This window comes from Actinia tenebrosa, unplaced genomic scaffold, assembly GCF_029948245.1.
Source record: "Actinia tenebrosa isolate PJP-AT-01 unplaced genomic scaffold, QUT_ActTen_1.0 PGA_scaffold12__29_contigs__length_12842862, whole genome shotgun sequence".
Lineage (NCBI taxonomy): Eukaryota > Metazoa > Cnidaria > Anthozoa > Actiniaria > Actiniidae > Actinia > Actinia tenebrosa.
Window position 1 is genome coordinate 3,844,080 of NW_028292572.1, and position 17,381 is coordinate 3,861,460.

Here is a 17,381-nt window from a genome sequence, read left to right on the forward strand (position 1 = left end):
CTATCAAGACGAAAAGCACTTAATTTTTAGTTATTTAGAGCATATATTAATTAGTTAGTTAGTTAGTTATTAATAGCCCTTATATTTTCCTTTCTGTATCTACTTTGTTAAGGGACTGCCTACTTTTGGAAATTGATTTAAACTCTTTTTTAAAACTTCGATTTTCCGAATTGAAATTTAATGCTGATTCATGCTAATGGAAGCCTACGCACGAGTTTTTGGAGTAAAAATTGCGCCACCGGAAGTGATTAGAAAAAAATTAAGATTAATAAGATAATAGTTATTTGCAGACTCTATGATTGCACAAATGAAGGCCGAGTCAATCATTCTACAATAATGCATGGATATTTTCAACAAAAATACAAAAAAATTCATTGATTTGTCATATTTTGTAGTTTCGATGCTCTTAAAAAATCTCATAAAGTCGAGCAAAAATCCATACAAAAATCTATCTTTTCATGTGTTACTGATTTAAACTATTTCTAAAATGTTGATATAACCTAGATTTTTAGGAGTTTTTTTCAAATGAGCTATTATAAAATAGAGAGTCCCATGCAAAATTTGAGGGTTTTGCCCTGTTGAAGCTCAAAACACGTATGGTTCTTCAATTAAATCTTGTAGATTTTTCAGCGGAGTTTGAGCGCGCGCTCATCGTGGGCTCAATTTCGAACTTTCAAAAGTAGGCAGCAACCTTAAGTACTTTTTTTGTTATCTTGTTGAGTTTTGAAGCGAATTCTTTGATAGTTGCATTGATTGTTGATATTTGATTGCTGATAGTTAATAATAATAATAATAATAATAAAAATAATAAAGGCATTGCCTCATTGATTTAACACGACTCAAAAAAACTCTAAATCAATTGGTATTTAGTACAGACCAAGATCAAATACAAGATAACTTGAAACCACTGTGCCTCTGTGCTACATAGTGTGCTACTGTGCTACTTTGCTACATGAGCTATTGTGCTACTGTACTATCTTGCAACCAAGGGACACTAGGACACCGAATGTGGTTGGATTTCTATAGGTTTTTTTTTTCCTTTCGATTATTTGAATGAAATTAACGTTATATACTTGTTTACTTATCTTGTGTCCGTGTTCCTTCGTTCGCTGTTGTAATGCAGAAGTTTTCATTGCAAAGGTCAAACAGTTTGAATAGGCTATGAGCGTTACTTCTTTAACGGCCGTTCCGTACTTGACTCTGTTTGTACTATTCCAACAAGAACGCGACCGCGCGATGCTCCTTACGTCAGTAATATTCAACCGTCCAGAGTTGATATGTTTAATTAAATCCACCTTAAGTCCCATATAGAGCCCCGGGGTAGGCTACTAGCCTGCTTGCCATTACTGTTACTGTTTACGAAATGAAATGTAACTTTTCTCGCTCAACGATCAGACAGTTGCAGTTCAAAAATATCAATATCTACCAGTAGGTCATGTTAGGTCACGCTCACGTTGACTGGACGTGTACAAGTAAGTAAACAAATAAAGATTAGATTGTTATTACGAAATATCGTAAAAAAAATTCCTTTATTGTAGTTGACGATACAAAAGGGAGAAATTTCTTTGAGTAAAAATTGTCGCATGAGAGTGGGGATTTTAGTGTGTGTGTTAGTAGCGTGTTGTCGTTGATTGATGATACATAAATCTCTAGTTTCCTGTAGTCACGTCTTAGGGGTCGAATTATTAGCGTTCGGGTCCGAGTGAGGAACGAGGGCGATCGTGTTACCCCTGTCTAGGCTCGGCAGTGGATCGTACACTAGCGTTGGTGCTACATCTGTTATCGCTGTGTAAACACACTGCCACCCCACCATTCAAAATAATTGGATTAAGCGAGCAGACGAGAGAACAATGGCAAGCAGGCTAGTAGCCTACCCCGGGGCTCTATATAGAACTTAAGGTGGATTTGATTAACCATATTAACTCTGGACGGTTGAATATTACTGACGTAAGAAGCATCGCGCGGTCGCGTTCTTGCTGATATAGTACAAACAGAGAAAAGTACGGAACGGCCGTTAAAGAAGTAACGCTCATAGCCTATTCAAAGCGTTTGACCTTTGGAATGAAAACTTCTGCATTACAACAGCGAACGAAGGAATACGGACACAAGATAAGTTAACAAGTATAACGTTAATTTCATTCAAATAATCGAAAGAAGAAGAAAAACCTATAGAAATCCAACCACATTCGGTGTGCAAGTGCCCTTGGTGCAACCGTGCTACATGTAATACCGTGCTATGGTGTCGATATGCGTTACGAAGGCATTACCAAAAACTTTACTCCAAAATGATTTACCAGTAGCTTTAAAGAAAATTGGGAACTACCTCGAAATAGCCAAAAGAACTATTTTCCCACGACGTAAAATGAAATTTTTTTTTTTTCTTCTCCAAAGTTTATATTTTTCAACAAAACTTCAAATTTTTCGACAATGACCTCACAGATTTTCTTCAAATTTTCTGAAGCTTGAGCAAAGTACTGGTTCTCCAAGAACTTTATGCGCCATTTAAAATTATTTTGCGATTTCAGTAAAAACTAGCCCATCCAAACATTTCATCTTTCCCTTAAAAACCTCTGAAAAAATTGCTTCCAATACATTCATTGCGTCCGCGCATTTGCGGTTTGAATATTCTTGGTAGCGCGCTGAGAAAACCCTAACGATGCACCTTAACTAACCAAGCCAAAATTGCTTGTTATGACCTAAACAGTGGTGACTTTATTTGCAAAGTTTTTCTTTATTTTATTTTATTTTTGGGGGGGGGGGGGGGGGGGGGGGGGGGGGAGGGGGGACTTACAGCCATGTAGAAGTAGTCTTATTTATAAAGGATCCTCTAGGAAAATCTTCTTTAGAAAAATTGACGAGAATGCTGTGAAGTTAAAAAATAAATAATTACTGTTATTACAATGACAGACTCAGCGAATACATACGTGTTGAGATTTCGCTTAAGCTCACTGATCATGACGTATATTTTGTTCAGTGGTTTTCATTGCCGCCATCTTAGTCGAAACTAACCGTCATTAATCTGTTTTGTATTCAAGGATGATGTTAGTATTTTATTCTCATCGCTCCCACTGAACCCATGCTTTGAGAATGGGATAAAACCTGGCGAGGCTCTCCAAAGAGCCAAAATAGCACAAGGGAGGAAAGAGTGGGAAATTAAAAGTAAATTAGGATCGAGAGCAACCGCAGGTCGGGGTAAGTACAGCGAGGCAGCTTAAATATTTCAAGCGTCCATGGATGCCACAAGATCTTAGCAGATTTGATTCGAATCATGTGACTAATATGCTAATCGATTCTTATACATTCGCACCATGAGACCGCTGAGAATAACAAGCAATATTTCATTTTTCAAAGTGAACAAAATGAGCAATGTACTGTCGATTTTATTAAGCAATATGTGGGACACCATGCATGACAGTCACGCACGCTCATCAGATATGTGTAAGATTTTTGTATACATTTATACAAATATCATATTTATTCAGTATATTTAATGATATGCAAAACAGCAAAATCCCTTTATTTATTGCTTGTTTCATTCAATGACGGTCAAAATATTTTTTTCTTGTCTATTAGATCGTACAGATTATAAATCAGTTGGTTTTAAGCGTCGAAAATGGTTATTTTGTATTATGCATCTCATTTGATATTTGTATAAACGTATAAACATATACTAAAACGTTTCTGCAATCGAATGTATATATATATATATGTAATATATACAGTATGAGCGGCCGTACTGTATGGGTAATTACAATCACGAGCCGAAGGCGAGTGATTGTAAATCCCATACAGTACGGACGCGAATATTGTATCTCACTTGTGAAATGAATTAATATAATTCATGTATTTTAACAATAGACTGCACTCAAGAGAATATTAGATCAGTACTTTTTAAATGAATTGATGACTAGAACGGCCCGATAAGTATTTTTACTTAGAATAATAATGATAGCGATTGTTAATAAAGTGTCAATTGTTATTGCTTCCCAAAAGATCTGATAATGATATTGGTCAGCAATACAGTCATTTCATCTACAAGTTCAGTCTGAAGGTTCTCAAGTCATGGCTAGCTCTGCTTTGATTCTCAAAAAAGTTTGGCAAAAGAATGTAGAATCCTTGAAGATTCAATTCCAAAAAACACTGTTTATAACACGAAGTGGGTGGGCGTTTTTGAAGAATGCCAATCGGTTAGAAAGAATAAAGATCCTAAAAATGAAGTTCTTGGTTATGGCGAAGTTGATTTAACAAGTGTTCGACATTTGTCATGCGGGATCGTAGAAATGTATGAAGAGACGCTAAACGTCTGGCTGACGAAATTCCATTGGCGAGGCGAGAAACCAAAACGGTGGTCGGTATCCTCCAAAAACTCTGTACCTCCTGGTGTGCGGACTGAATCGACATTTAAAAGAGACACAAAGGAACAACTACTTTAATGTTCTGGATAAAGGCGATCGAAGGTACAATAATTTTAATTATTTTGCTTTCGAAACAGTTTGAATTACATATTCTTTAGCCCAAAACATATCAGTAAAAGAAATTGTTTGATTCCAGATTGATGATATTTCGCAAGGCACTTGATGTCGAAATGAAAGATGCTTCAAAGTGTGGAGTTACCCAAAAGTCCTCAAAAGATAAACGAGAAGAAATTACCAAAGCTGAGGAGGCTGTACTTTGGAAAAAGGGTCTACTTGGCGCTACATACCATATTGCTACATACTATATACTTCTATAATGGAAAACTTTTCGGTCTGCGTGCAGGCGAACATAGGCTATTGTGAGTTTGCAATATAGTTATCAAAGAGAATTATATAATATTTGATGAGAGCGTTTCTAAAACCTTTTGATGGAGGTTTAAGAGATTTGAACAAAACACCAAGTTACATCAAGCACATGTCATAATCTTGGTTTTGCTCATAAAATGTGTTTGCAATCTATGTATTCAAAAGTATTCAAACTTTCACTCTCGTGAGTAAACTTGTTTTGCATAAAACTGCAAAGCTTTTAATAGCTTGAGCCAAAAGAGAAAGAGAAAAATAAAATAAAAAGTAACCACAAAGAATCACTAAGTTATCAGAGGAGAAGTGGAAGAATATGCCTCTCTTAAGTAAGAATAACTTCTGTTTATCTAGAGACTATATTCAGCCTGTTCATCAACTGAGATTTGACTGCGTTGAGGCTCAATAACAATAACACGGTAGACTAAGAATAAAGCAAAATATCCTGTCTAGAGTCACAAGTCATATTATCGACTGTTTTGGTTTTGGTGTCCTCGGAGTGATTGATTGTTTTAGAAGGGCACATATAAATAAGCGAAGAACGAGTTCAGAATTGAGTTCAGCTCAACTGAAACTTCCAAGAAGAGCGATTTCAGAACTGATTTTAAACTCAGCCAATTGCGAAACTTCCCATGTTTCACTTTACATCAATAAAACCGTTTACAATATGGTATTTTCTTCTAATATTGTAGAGGTATTAAAAAGTGAACACATATTTCCCGCATCTTCACTTAAGCGCTGTTCATAAACAACACTCGATGGTAGGCCAGCCAACGCTTTGGTACTTAGCTTTGAATATATATAATATATATATACTCCGGATCGCTAAAACTTTGACATAAGTTATGGACCGAGTTTTTTTCCACTGCCTTATGACCCAAGCGCGTAGCGCGCGGGCCATAAGAAAGTGGAAAAAACGAGGATCCATAACTTACGGTACGGACCAAGCAAACGAGGTTAATAAGATATTTATTATATGGTAAGGCATAGAGATTAAAAGAGGCGAAGCAAACAAAATAAAGTTGACAGCGCATGTCAAACGGGAACTGTATTGGAAGGGCTTCCTGTACGTGCCAAAAGTATTGTAGTGTTTGAGTCGCTCAAAAAGAGAAGTTGCAGTTTACTCTTTTGAAAGAATTAAGCTATAGTTTAAGGTTTTCTAAAATACTAGTTAACAAAAGTGAGGCTTTCTTTTGCAAAACATGGAAATGCAAAGCAAAGACCTCAAGAACTCAACTGATGAGATTGAAAAGAAAACTGTCGTACTTCAAACTTCAAGATCTTCACAAACATACTACAGCCTTCCGTTTGTTTTCCTGCCTTTTATCTGAAAAAAACTCAAAAACTCTCTCCACAAATGGATGAGAAGGTTTGGAAAATTACGGCTCGCTCAACATGGATAGTTATGTCAATTTTCAACTTTTTGACTGTTTCAAGCGGGCCGCCATACGTAGTCATGAAGTCATGAAGACGGCACACTTTCGACTCAATTTAAAAAAGGTACTGCCAACTCTCCCGTCTAATTCAAATGTGGATGAAATATTATTAAAATATGGAAATACTTCAAGAGCGGATGAGCCTAGAAAACTGATTAAAATGTTAACGAAAAAAACCACTTGCTTCTTCACCCGATCGATTCAGATAAGTTCAAACTAGACGTTGTAAGCTTACTGAAATAACAAATTTACGTCATTTCTACTTGTAAACCTATCTTTATTTCATTTACTGAATTAGCCGCTATTCACCAACCTTTAGTTCGTAGTTTGAAAGAGTTTTAGTTTTAGCATTTAGGAGTTTTACATTAAATGCCGAGCTCCCGAGCGTAGCCCTATACTTAAGAAAAAATGGTAAACCATCGAGTTGGTTTTTCATGGCTTGGCTGACGTCACTTCCGTCCGTACGTCCGTCCGTCCGTGTACACAAGAATACCTATTGGCTGGTTAGATTTTCTTTTTTTTGGCGGGAATGTCGACGCGTTTCAACATCCGGGTACACATAAAGGTAAATCCGGCTATTAAACCTTTGTAAAAAACGTTTTTACACATGTTATTACGTATAGAAATGCCGAAAGATAACAACACAACAACAGAATTCAGGTGTGTGTTGTTTAGCAAACTAATCGTATATTACTATTTTTTGACAAGCATTTTTTCTCGACGAATCGACAAATCAAAGACTTTCCCTCAAAACATTTGATATTTCTATAGATAAGCTTAATTTATTTTAATGCTGGAGGAAACATAACATGAAGGGCATATTACAACAAATATTCGTCCTTTGTTTAGCTTTGTAAATCATTAACAATTCGGTTGTTTTTAACCAACTGTCATATTTTTTTCGTTCAAGAAAAATTCAGCTTTGTTTGCCTCCTATCGCGGGTCCAATCGGCAAAACAAAGCTGAAGACTTTCATTCAATAATTTTATATCTTTCTACAGATAATTTATTTAATCATTGAATGAAATGTAAAATTACACCAACATTGAACTGTTTATTAAGTTGTTCGAGCTAGCCACAATGATTATACAAATGAGCTTAAATTTGTGTTGTTGAGAGATGATATTGTATAAAGACCTTGTCTTTCACCAAGCTAAAAAATTTTCAAAAACATTTACAGATGCCAATTTACTGACAAAGAAATTAGTCATTTTGTATTTTACATTATTTTCTATTTTGTCTCAGTTGTTCGTGTCAAGTTTAATACTGAATGTAAACTTTGCATTTCGAAAACTTTTGTCGTTCGTGATTTTCGTATCTTTCTCACACATGAAAACAGACATGAAAACTGGTAAAATCGAATCTCAAAATTTAGTAAGCTTAGTTTTCAAGCTTCTCGAAAAGTAGTTAATTGTCATATGAAAGGAATAAAATTATTTCAATGAAGTAATTAAGAAATATTTTTCCTTTTAACTGATGACACATTTGGTTTTAAATGTTCAGGGCCTTTATTTCTCAAGTTTAGTTAGTTGATGATTTTGAGGCAATTTTCTCTCTGATGCTACCAAAGAATTTTTTAAAAATTTTCATTGCGGTAAAAATACATTTAATATAAAAACATCAAAATTCTTATGGTTTTCCAAACATCGTTATGTGAAACACGCAAGTAAGCTTTAGTTTTTTCTCACCTTAACCAGTTATCAAGTCTGTTTTATAGTCCTGATTTGTCTTAAAAGAATCGGGAATCTCCAAAACTTCGATTTCAATGAAAGACATCCAGGGTAAATTTCACTAAACCTGATATTTTGTAGGATTGTCTGTAGTTATCTTTCGTTTTTTTAAAAGTAAAATTAAACAGGAATTCAAAGCTTAATCGGCCATGGAAAACTCTGTCGAAGTATCTTCAAACAAGGGCACTAGGACACCGAATGTGGTTGGATTTCTATATGTTTTTTCCCCTTTCCATCATTTGAATTAAATTAACGTTATATACTTGTTTACTTATCTTGTGTCCGTGTTCCTTCGTTGTCTTCGTTCGCTGTTGTAGTGCAGAAGTTTTCATTCCAAAGGTCAAACGGTTTGAATAGCCTATGAGCGTTACTTCTTTAACGGCCGTTCCGTACTTGACTCTGTTTGTACTATACCAACAACAACGCGACCGCGCGATGCTCCTTACGTCAGTAATATTCAACCGTCCAGTTAATATGGTTAATCAAATTCACCTTAAGTTCTATATAGAGTCCCGGGGTAGGCTACTAGCCTGCTTGCCATTGTTCTCTCGTCTGCTCGCTTAATCCAATTATTTTGAAAGGTGGGGTGGCAGTGTGTTTACACAGCGATGACAAATACAGCACCAACGCTAGTGTACGAACCACTGCCGAGCCTAGACAGGGGTAACACGATCTCCCTCGGCCCTCACTCGGACCCGAACGCTAGTAATTCGAACCCTAAGACGTGACTACCAGATTACGGCCTCTATAACTTAACACACTACAGGATATTTAAGTACTATGGATCAACGACAGCACGCTATTACCACACACTTTTTACTCAAAGAAACTTCCCCCTTTTGTATCATCAACTACAATAAAGGAATTTCTTACGATATTTCGTAATAGCAATCTAATCTTTATTTGTTTACTTACTTGTACACGTCCAGTCAACGTGAGCGTGACCTAAAATGACCTACTGGTCGATATTAATGTTTTTGAACTTTAACTGTCTGATCGTTGAGGTATAGAAAAGTTACATTTCATTTCGTAAACAGTACCCTGGGTTCAAGATATGCTTCCCTCTAATTGGACTCTAATATTCTAAGGAGAGTTAGTAACTATCTTTGCAATTGAAGCGAAAATGTTACTGATGCCGAAAATACTACTAATGCCGAGGGAGTTCTTGTTACCCAATGTCTAGGCTCGGCAGTGGTTCGTACACTAGCGTTGGTGCTGTATTTGTCATCGCTGTGTAAACACACTGCCACCCCACCTTTCAAAATAATTGGATTAAGCGAGCAGACGAGAGAACAATGGCAAGCAGGCTAGTAGCCTACCCCGGGACTCTATATAGAACTTAAGGTGAATTTGATTAACCATATTAACTGGACGGTTGAATATTACTGACGTAAGGAGCATCGCGCGGTCGCGTTGTTGTTGGTATAGTACAAACAGAGTCAAGTACGGAACGGCCTTTAAAGAAGTAACGCTCGTAGGCTATTCAAACCGTTTGACCTTTGGAATGAAAACGTCTGCACTACAACAGCGAACGAAGACAACGAAGGAACATGGACACAAGATAAGTAAACAAGTATATAACGTTAATTTAATTCAAATAATCGAAAGGGGAAAAAACATATAGAAATCCAACCACATTCGGTGTCCCTAGTGCCCTTGCTTCAAAGAACAAAAATAGCCCGTGGGGTGGCTGGTGGTGAGTTGTGTTCAAAATTCCTAAGTGGGATGGTATAATCGCGCATAAAAAACAATGTAGTGCATTTTGATTCGATTTCAATGCATGGTTTTTATTATGGGATACGCTATCTTCATCTCGAATAAAAATAATTGAAGATTTTTTTTCCCTATCATATTTTTACCTTTCAGATTCAATCATATTGGGCTCCCTGGCTCCCTAATTACGTATCGGGAGCTCCGCTTTTAGGCAGTGCCTAAATATATATTAATTGTTTATAGATTGATTTCACTAGACGTCACACGCATTGCAGCCGCCATATTGGTGTACATATCAGGTTTCATAATCACATGTACATCTATGCAAACGGAAGCCAAAAGGGTAATTGTTGTAAGTTTCTTCATGGAATCAAGCTCAAATTCCACATCTTTGAAAGATCCAAAAGAGGTCTAAGGATCGTTTAAGTTCTCTTCCATTGTCTGAGTACGCAAAAATCTTGATTCTGCTGTAAAAGCACGATATTTGGAGAAATTTGAAAGGGGCGGAATTGACCCCGTTCTTCTGAAGGGTAAAGTCTTCGAACCAGATTGTCTCCCGCCAGTCGAATCGGCGGGTGTTTTGTGTTATTTATTCCTTGAAACAAGCTTCTATACAGAGGAACAGTTCAAGATCTTTAGAAGTCTAGAGGCTCTTAAATAGCTGGTTAGTGGATTTGTCACAAGCATGCAAGGGCATGAAATATGCAACAAGTTTCTAGTGTTGGCTGCAATTCGCCACTCTCAACGAATGAACGATTTATAATAAGTAGTTTACATTCAAAACTCGCATCAGTAGCGCTGCTCACTGGTCTTTATTTAAAAATTAAAAAATGTAAAAATGTAGAAAAATAAATAAATAAATAAAATGTAAGTCGCTCAAATTCGCCTCTCGCTCAAGACTACGTACTCTTTCTTCTCGTTTGGAAGTATCTTCTAGCGTTGTTTCTAGATTCTCCCCTGACAAGTTTTTGCTGTGCCCCAGATGAATTGAGGGAACCCAGTCATGGTTATATTGATCTCATGATTTTGCTGAACGTTTAGAGGTGAAATTTTTTTCCACAGACTCGGCCATCTCGTTTTAAGAAAGTTACTGTGAGGTCAGCTTTACTTATCGCCGATATCCATAGTTTTCTCCTCAATTCTGATAGTTTTTGAGCGTCTTCGCATTGGTCAGTGACCACTTGAGGGAGTCTAGCACAATTTATGCCTTTATCTCGACCATTTCTGTTCCCACAGCCAACAATCGAGCATAAAACCATCCTCACGGCGACTTCTCACCTACTTTCTCTTACAATGTAATGACACGTGATGTACACCAATATGGCGGCTGCCCAAAAAATGATCACGCGACTGAAACCGATCTATTGAAGGTTTACCGACGATTTTCACCTAGAAATATATTTTTCAATGAAGATTTGAATGTTTTAAAAGATCATAAGTACGTACACTCAGTGAACCATTTCATTTTTCGGTCTGTACCGTAAGTCATGGACCGCAAATTGACCAATCATAGCGCGTGAAATAACCTTGCCATATAATGAATATACATATATATGTATCCCTTTTTTCCTAGTCTTACCTGGATTTTCTAGGAAAGACAATAGGAAAAAGTGGAATGCATATATATGTATACGTATCAATGAATGTCACAGTTTTAGCGATCCGGTGTGTGCGTGTGTATATATGTATATATATACAGCCATTTGCAAAAATCATGGCCGTTTCAAATACAAGTACAAGTATATGGAACGTATATCAGACAGGGCGGGATATCTTTCTTGATATTTTTTTCACAAAGCCATAGTGATAGACAACTAAGAAAACATCAGGAAGGATATCCCATAATCAGTTGACATGCTTTTGATATACATGTATATATATTGGAAGCGGCCATAATTTTTGCAAAAGGCTCTATTATATATATATATATAGAGAGAGAGAGAGAGAGAGAGAGAGATAATAATAATAATAATAAAATAATAATAATAATCAATCATCTAACAAGCAAATATAATTTTCTTGCAAAATTCTAACACTATCTCGATTGAATAAGGTGTTCTTATCCTTTGCTATACTGCATGACTCCCACCACTTCCGTTGATTCCATTTAGACTCTTTTGATAGGATTTTTACACTGTTCCAGTCGATGGAATATGTGTCCTGTCTCATTCGCATGGACAACCAAGGAAGACTAGTCCGCCTTTTGAAGTCGAGCTGCCGCCTGATGTTATTTCTTTCTTGTACATAAAGCTCTTATTACTTTATTGTTTTTGAGGTAGCGCAACGATTCTTGTTAGGTCACACATCTAATTTATTTGGAAACACGTGTCGAGGTTAGCTGTCTAATTTTATTTGAGTTTTCTTGTTCCTCAAAAATCCTTTTTCTTTCGTTAACTTTCTTTCGTTAAATTCAAACTCATTTTATTATATTTAACTACGCAATTATATGCACGATGCTTTGATGGTCCGTAGGTAATTGGTAAAATAAGTTTCATTCGTTTCGGGACCTCAAGAACAATATACTGACCACAGTTAGCTTTTCCGGAGTTAAGGAAGAAGTGAAAGCATTAACCTAATTAAGAAATGACCTCCGTCACAAAAAAGATCATTCTAATATTAGTACTATTACTGAATCTGAGCATATTTGGATGAGTACCTACTGAATGGCAAGCTCTTAAAATCGAAGAGAAAGAGTAAGATATATTTTTTTTGAGTACACAGCATCCCAAAAACCACAGGCAGCCCAATCTCTTGTGTTGTGGTGATGAATTATTTGAATGTTAACGGTTCTATTTCGTAGCATTTACAATTATTACTTTTCAAGAATGACAACGAATTCCTTAAGTAGAGTATGTTTTAACCTAAGAAAAGTAATTATCTATGTTCTAAGATATAGTAGAATTACAGTTGCCATTCTGACTGTCATCATACAACCTCAGGTATCCAATTACCTCAGAAACACCCTAAGAGGTATACTTACTTGCTATCTGGTTGTCTTTTTAAATTTGTGAACCTTTATTAGGTACCAAATTGTAGATCCGGTCCCCTAAAAGGTACGAGGAGCATCCTGTCCTTGTCTTATTGGACCAAAATCTCCCCCCATCCCCCCCTCCCCCTTCCGGGATTTCAAAGCAGTATATTTGCCGTTCTTCCATAGTCCATAGTCATTTTTAAAAACGTAAAACTTAAGTGGGCAATATGATTATGTACGATAAAATTAACTGTATTGACTTACAACAAAGTTACATTTGATGGTACTTGAGGCACATATGGCAACCCTTTACATTCTGCTATGAAACTTTTTTTGCTACTAATTGCTAGGTCATCAATCTTGCATGTGCAGTTTTCTGGGCAACCTAAGAAAAAAGACTATCATTCGATTATTGTATATGAGTTTGAAAAAGTACACGCGAACATGACATCAGTGTTTGATTTACGTTCCTCCTATTATTTAACTAGTGATGATGAAGTGTGGGGAGATGGGACCGCAACTGATTTTAACATAGCCACTTGAAAGCCTAACCATTTGTAAATATAATTTTAAAATATTATATAACGCGTGCTGATTGGTGGAGTACTTTCTTTATTTTATATGACTGAGACATCTTCGCTCAAAGTTGTCCAAAAACTATTTTATAAAAGCTTTATTTAATGGCTCCTTATGTCTAGGTATTGCGATATAAATACTCTGGGAGATGTAGAGCATTTACACTTGGTTGCAGAACGGCTTTTGTCGAGTCGCGAACAATAAACAGAAACGGGAACAACAAGGGGCTCAGGGTATATAGCAATAGAAAAGAAAAAGTAACACTCGGCTATGCCTTTTGCACCTAAGCCTGCTTCTTCATTTCTCTACAGCTCCCGGCGTGTTCATACCACAGCACAAAGACACGCGCGCTTTATATATTCCTTAGTTACAAAATCCAGTATTACTTGCAATCAGTCAAAAACATTTTTTCCTCTGAATTATTTCCTTACATGAAGTCTGTTGTACATCCAGGCCGAATATTAGGCCTGTCAGCAAGAGGACTAGTACCGTCATTCTTGGTTGTCGTAGTCCATCCAAAAGACGGAACCCTTTCCTTATACACCACATTTATAGTTTAATCTCAATTATTTTAATGGGACTGGCTACTTTTGAAAAAATATAACTTCTTTTTTAATACGTTTTTTTCAAAGTGGACTTTAATGATTTCTAATGTGAAAAAAAAGCAATCAACACTCGTCAGAGATAATCAGCATTTAGGAAAACAGCTTGCGCACGTGTTTTTTGAGCAAAAACTGAGCCATCAGAAGTGTATAGTTGCACGAACAGAGGCTAATGATAATTCTAGAATAAAATAGACCCCTTGCATGACTTTGAAATGCAGCGCCAATCTGGGGGACAAAACAATAGGTTCCAATTATCAGGAGATTTCAACGCCTCTAGGTTGACTATATATAGATTAGTTGGCGGTATAAATCAGTCTTTAGCTGTAGGCTAACTCCAAATGGCTTCACTTTCATTTACTGATTTATAATATCAGACTTCAGACTTCAGACTTGATAGGGCCGGATAGATTTGAAACTGCTTTGCTTATGTCTCCTTTGATGAGCGCATTGTCGTGCTAACCAAAAGCAAGGGGGCTGAAGTTCCAGGTTTTGTACAATGTAGAAAGATTAAAAACTAATTATCCATCTTGAATCTCGCCTTCTAATTGGATGTAAGCGCGCGTGAGGCTAGGGTTAGACAGACATTACAAGGATATTTGTTTGTATTTGCTAATTTTGCGTTGTTGAATGATCTAATAGATTTTTAATGGAACGCACGATTGGTGGATAGTGGCTTGCACCAGTTCACATTTATGTTTAAAATTAGGATATAAATTAGATTTATAGAATTGTTTTTCGAGAAGGTTTGGTGTTAATGAAGAGAGCCTCATTTAAGTTTTCTAAATTGCCAATTTAAATATCGTAGCGGCCAGATTGCAAAACATAAAAGGGGGATTCATTTACCAGCCATTAACAAGTTTCACAATATTAACCGTGCTCCACATAGAACGTTGTTTTATCAAAAAAAATAGCCCTTTTTTATATAAGTATTAGCTCCCTTTAAATCACCTACAACGATAACGAGTTCTGAGCTAATCAAGGAAAATGAAGCTGGATCTGTCATGATTAAATTAAAAGGTATAGACCTATTTCGCCCTTGTTGACAACCGCCTCGACAACTGAATTCAGAGGACAAGCGCTAGTAAAGAATACAGAGTTTATAGCGTTTAACTTGAAAACATTTTTAGTGCGGTTTACTGGTATTTCAAACAATCGAATAATGATTGATAAAGTTTTTACTGCTTAACTCCACTTTAAATGAAAGAGTAAGTCAGAAAAAGCGATATTTATGTTAAAAAAGGAGAGAAACGTAGTAACGTCGCATACGGATAATACACTCATGAGCGATGTTTACAAAAATAAAATAAACTTAGAAATAACACTAGTCTACAGCAACCACTTTATATCAGACAAATTAAGAATTACTATGGTTTATGGCGTATTTGTATGTATACTTCTGAAAATCGTGAATAAAAAGTCCGTATAGTTTGCTCAAAAACAGTTGAAATTGTGTCGTATGTATATGTGTCCTTGCATTTTTCGGCAGTAAGTGCGGGAAATGGGTTTTGTTCAACTGATTTAGTTGATTAAAGTGCACCTACACCCTATTTTTTTTACGTTCTTAACTGTTTGTACTGAACATTTTGAAATGTTTTGTGGTATTTTGGTTACATACATATGAAAATGAAAAAATTGAATACGAAAATTTTTTATAAAAATACAAAATGTTTGGTCCATTACCGTCTATTCCCAATCCAATTTTTTTTTGGATTTTTATATCGCTTTGATGATCTTTTTTCCTTACAGATTTAACTATCATAGAACTTGTTTTTGCTGTGTTTATCGATAATTAGCTTGCATCGCTCCACTCCTTAATTTTTCCTGGCTCCTGGTTCACAATATTTGCTAATGAGTTAAGGTCTCTTGCAGAAGCAAACAGATTTGTATCATAAGCGAAGATTTTGAACCGCAGTTAATCTGTACTTTTTGGAAGGTCGTTTACATAGATCAAAAACAAAAGAGGGCCTAGCACACATGTTTGTTGTTCTGATTCTATATCATCAAGGACACCAAATTGTTTTCTATTATGTAAATAGTTTTTAAACCATGACAATGGTAGACCCCGGATACCGTATTTTTCTTTTTTCTTTTTTTCATTTATATTTGGTGGTTTACGTTTTCAATTTTAATTAAAATGCCTTTAAAAAGTCTACAAAGACTCCATAGTATAAAAACTATTGTCAATGGCCTTCTTTAGATTGTCTATATATTCTGCTTGCGCGGTGGAGTGACCTTTCTGAATCCAAATTGGTAATCAAACAGAATTTTATGCTTATCAATGTAACAAGTTAGTTGTTTGTGTACACGTTTTTCAAACATTTAAATTGTGTAAAAGTTTATAGTATAGATATTAGACGGTAATTTTCAGATGCAGTTGAGTTCCCGCCTTTATCGATGGGTGTAATTTTTGCTATTTTCAGAGAATTTGGAGCAATCCTCTGAAGAAGAGATAAATTAAATACAATAGATAATGGTTCAGAAATTTGATTGTATGCAATTCTAATAAACTTTTGAGGAACCTCAAGAGTAGACTTATTGAGTTTAAGGTTCACAATCGTATCTTGTACCTCTTATCTTGTTATGCTTCTAAACGTTTCTTAAAACTATTAAGAAACGTTCTTAAGCAGGTAACGTGAGACTATGAGAAGGACGGTTCTCTCAAAACTCATGCATGTGCAAGCGAAAAATCACATGCCTTATAATTATTTTTACATCAGCTCGGTTTTCATTTAATATATCCTTTATCGCTTTGAAATCTTCCAGAGAAGATTTTTGCTAACGAACTAATTAAATATGCAGCAGGACTACACATCATTATGCAAAAGGCATTTGCCATATTGACAGTCAAACTACCTTACGGGTGAACAGGTAGAGGTCATTATTTAAATTAAATGGCTTTATTTTCGGGTTCTTGATTCAATATTCGATTTGAACATTCATTAATGAAAGCCAATCTTCAAACCAGTACCTGGTTGGCACGGTTTACTAGTATCTGAGTCTCTAAGAGTTTAAAGGAGAAATGGAAATAAGCTGAAAAAATGCAGAGAGTGCATGTATGCCATAGTGATCAGTCATCGAATAAGTCAATCTTAAGAGGCTGTCTCTGTAAGAACCTCATAACCATTTTGGATGAAAAAATAGATTTCTTTCAAACTTTGTGTGTGAGTGTGCCCTCCTAAGGTTATTTCCAAAAAACATTTTGTTTTGTGTCTCGGCGCTTTTTTGCAAAGTTTCAGGGGGGGTCCCCTTGGGGGCCAAATTAGTGATTTTGACTACTTCTCATTCATGAAAGTTGGGCGATGTTTAAAAATGCGTAATTCCATAACAAATCATCACAACACTAAATCCTTCCATATTATAGTAGATATATATCGTATGCAAAGATGAGTGGCCTTAAAGTTAAATATGAACTTATTTATATCTAGATATTTTAATTTTACCGACCATCGATAATCGACTTTGGCCAGTTGGCTAAAATATGGCTTAGGAAAAAAATCAAAACTCAAAAGTTAGACTTCGTAGGACTATAATATTTGAGTACTGCAGAGATAAAAGGTAGTTCTTACAGAAATTAA

The 17,381-nt window shown here is 35.9% G+C and overlaps 1 protein-coding gene across 1 annotated transcript in view; it reads right to left on the bottom strand.

Annotated features, from left to right (window-relative positions):
* The window catches only part of LOC116286598 (uncharacterized), a 34,124-nt gene extending 20,415 nt beyond the window's left edge, over window positions 1-13,709 (bottom strand). Inside the window, exons 1-3 of the mRNA XM_089027913.1 lie at window positions 13,633-13,709; window positions 12,890-13,010; window positions 2,792-2,863 (exon numbers count right to left, since the gene is read on the bottom strand). Of these exons, the coding sequence (XP_088884039.1) occupies window positions 2,792-2,863; window positions 12,890-13,010; window positions 13,633-13,696 (257 nt within the window). The 5' untranslated portion in view covers window positions 13,697-13,709. The remainder of the gene's footprint in view (window positions 1-2,791; window positions 2,864-12,889; window positions 13,011-13,632) is intronic.
* Between the last annotated feature and the right edge of the window lie 3,672 nt (window positions 13,710-17,381).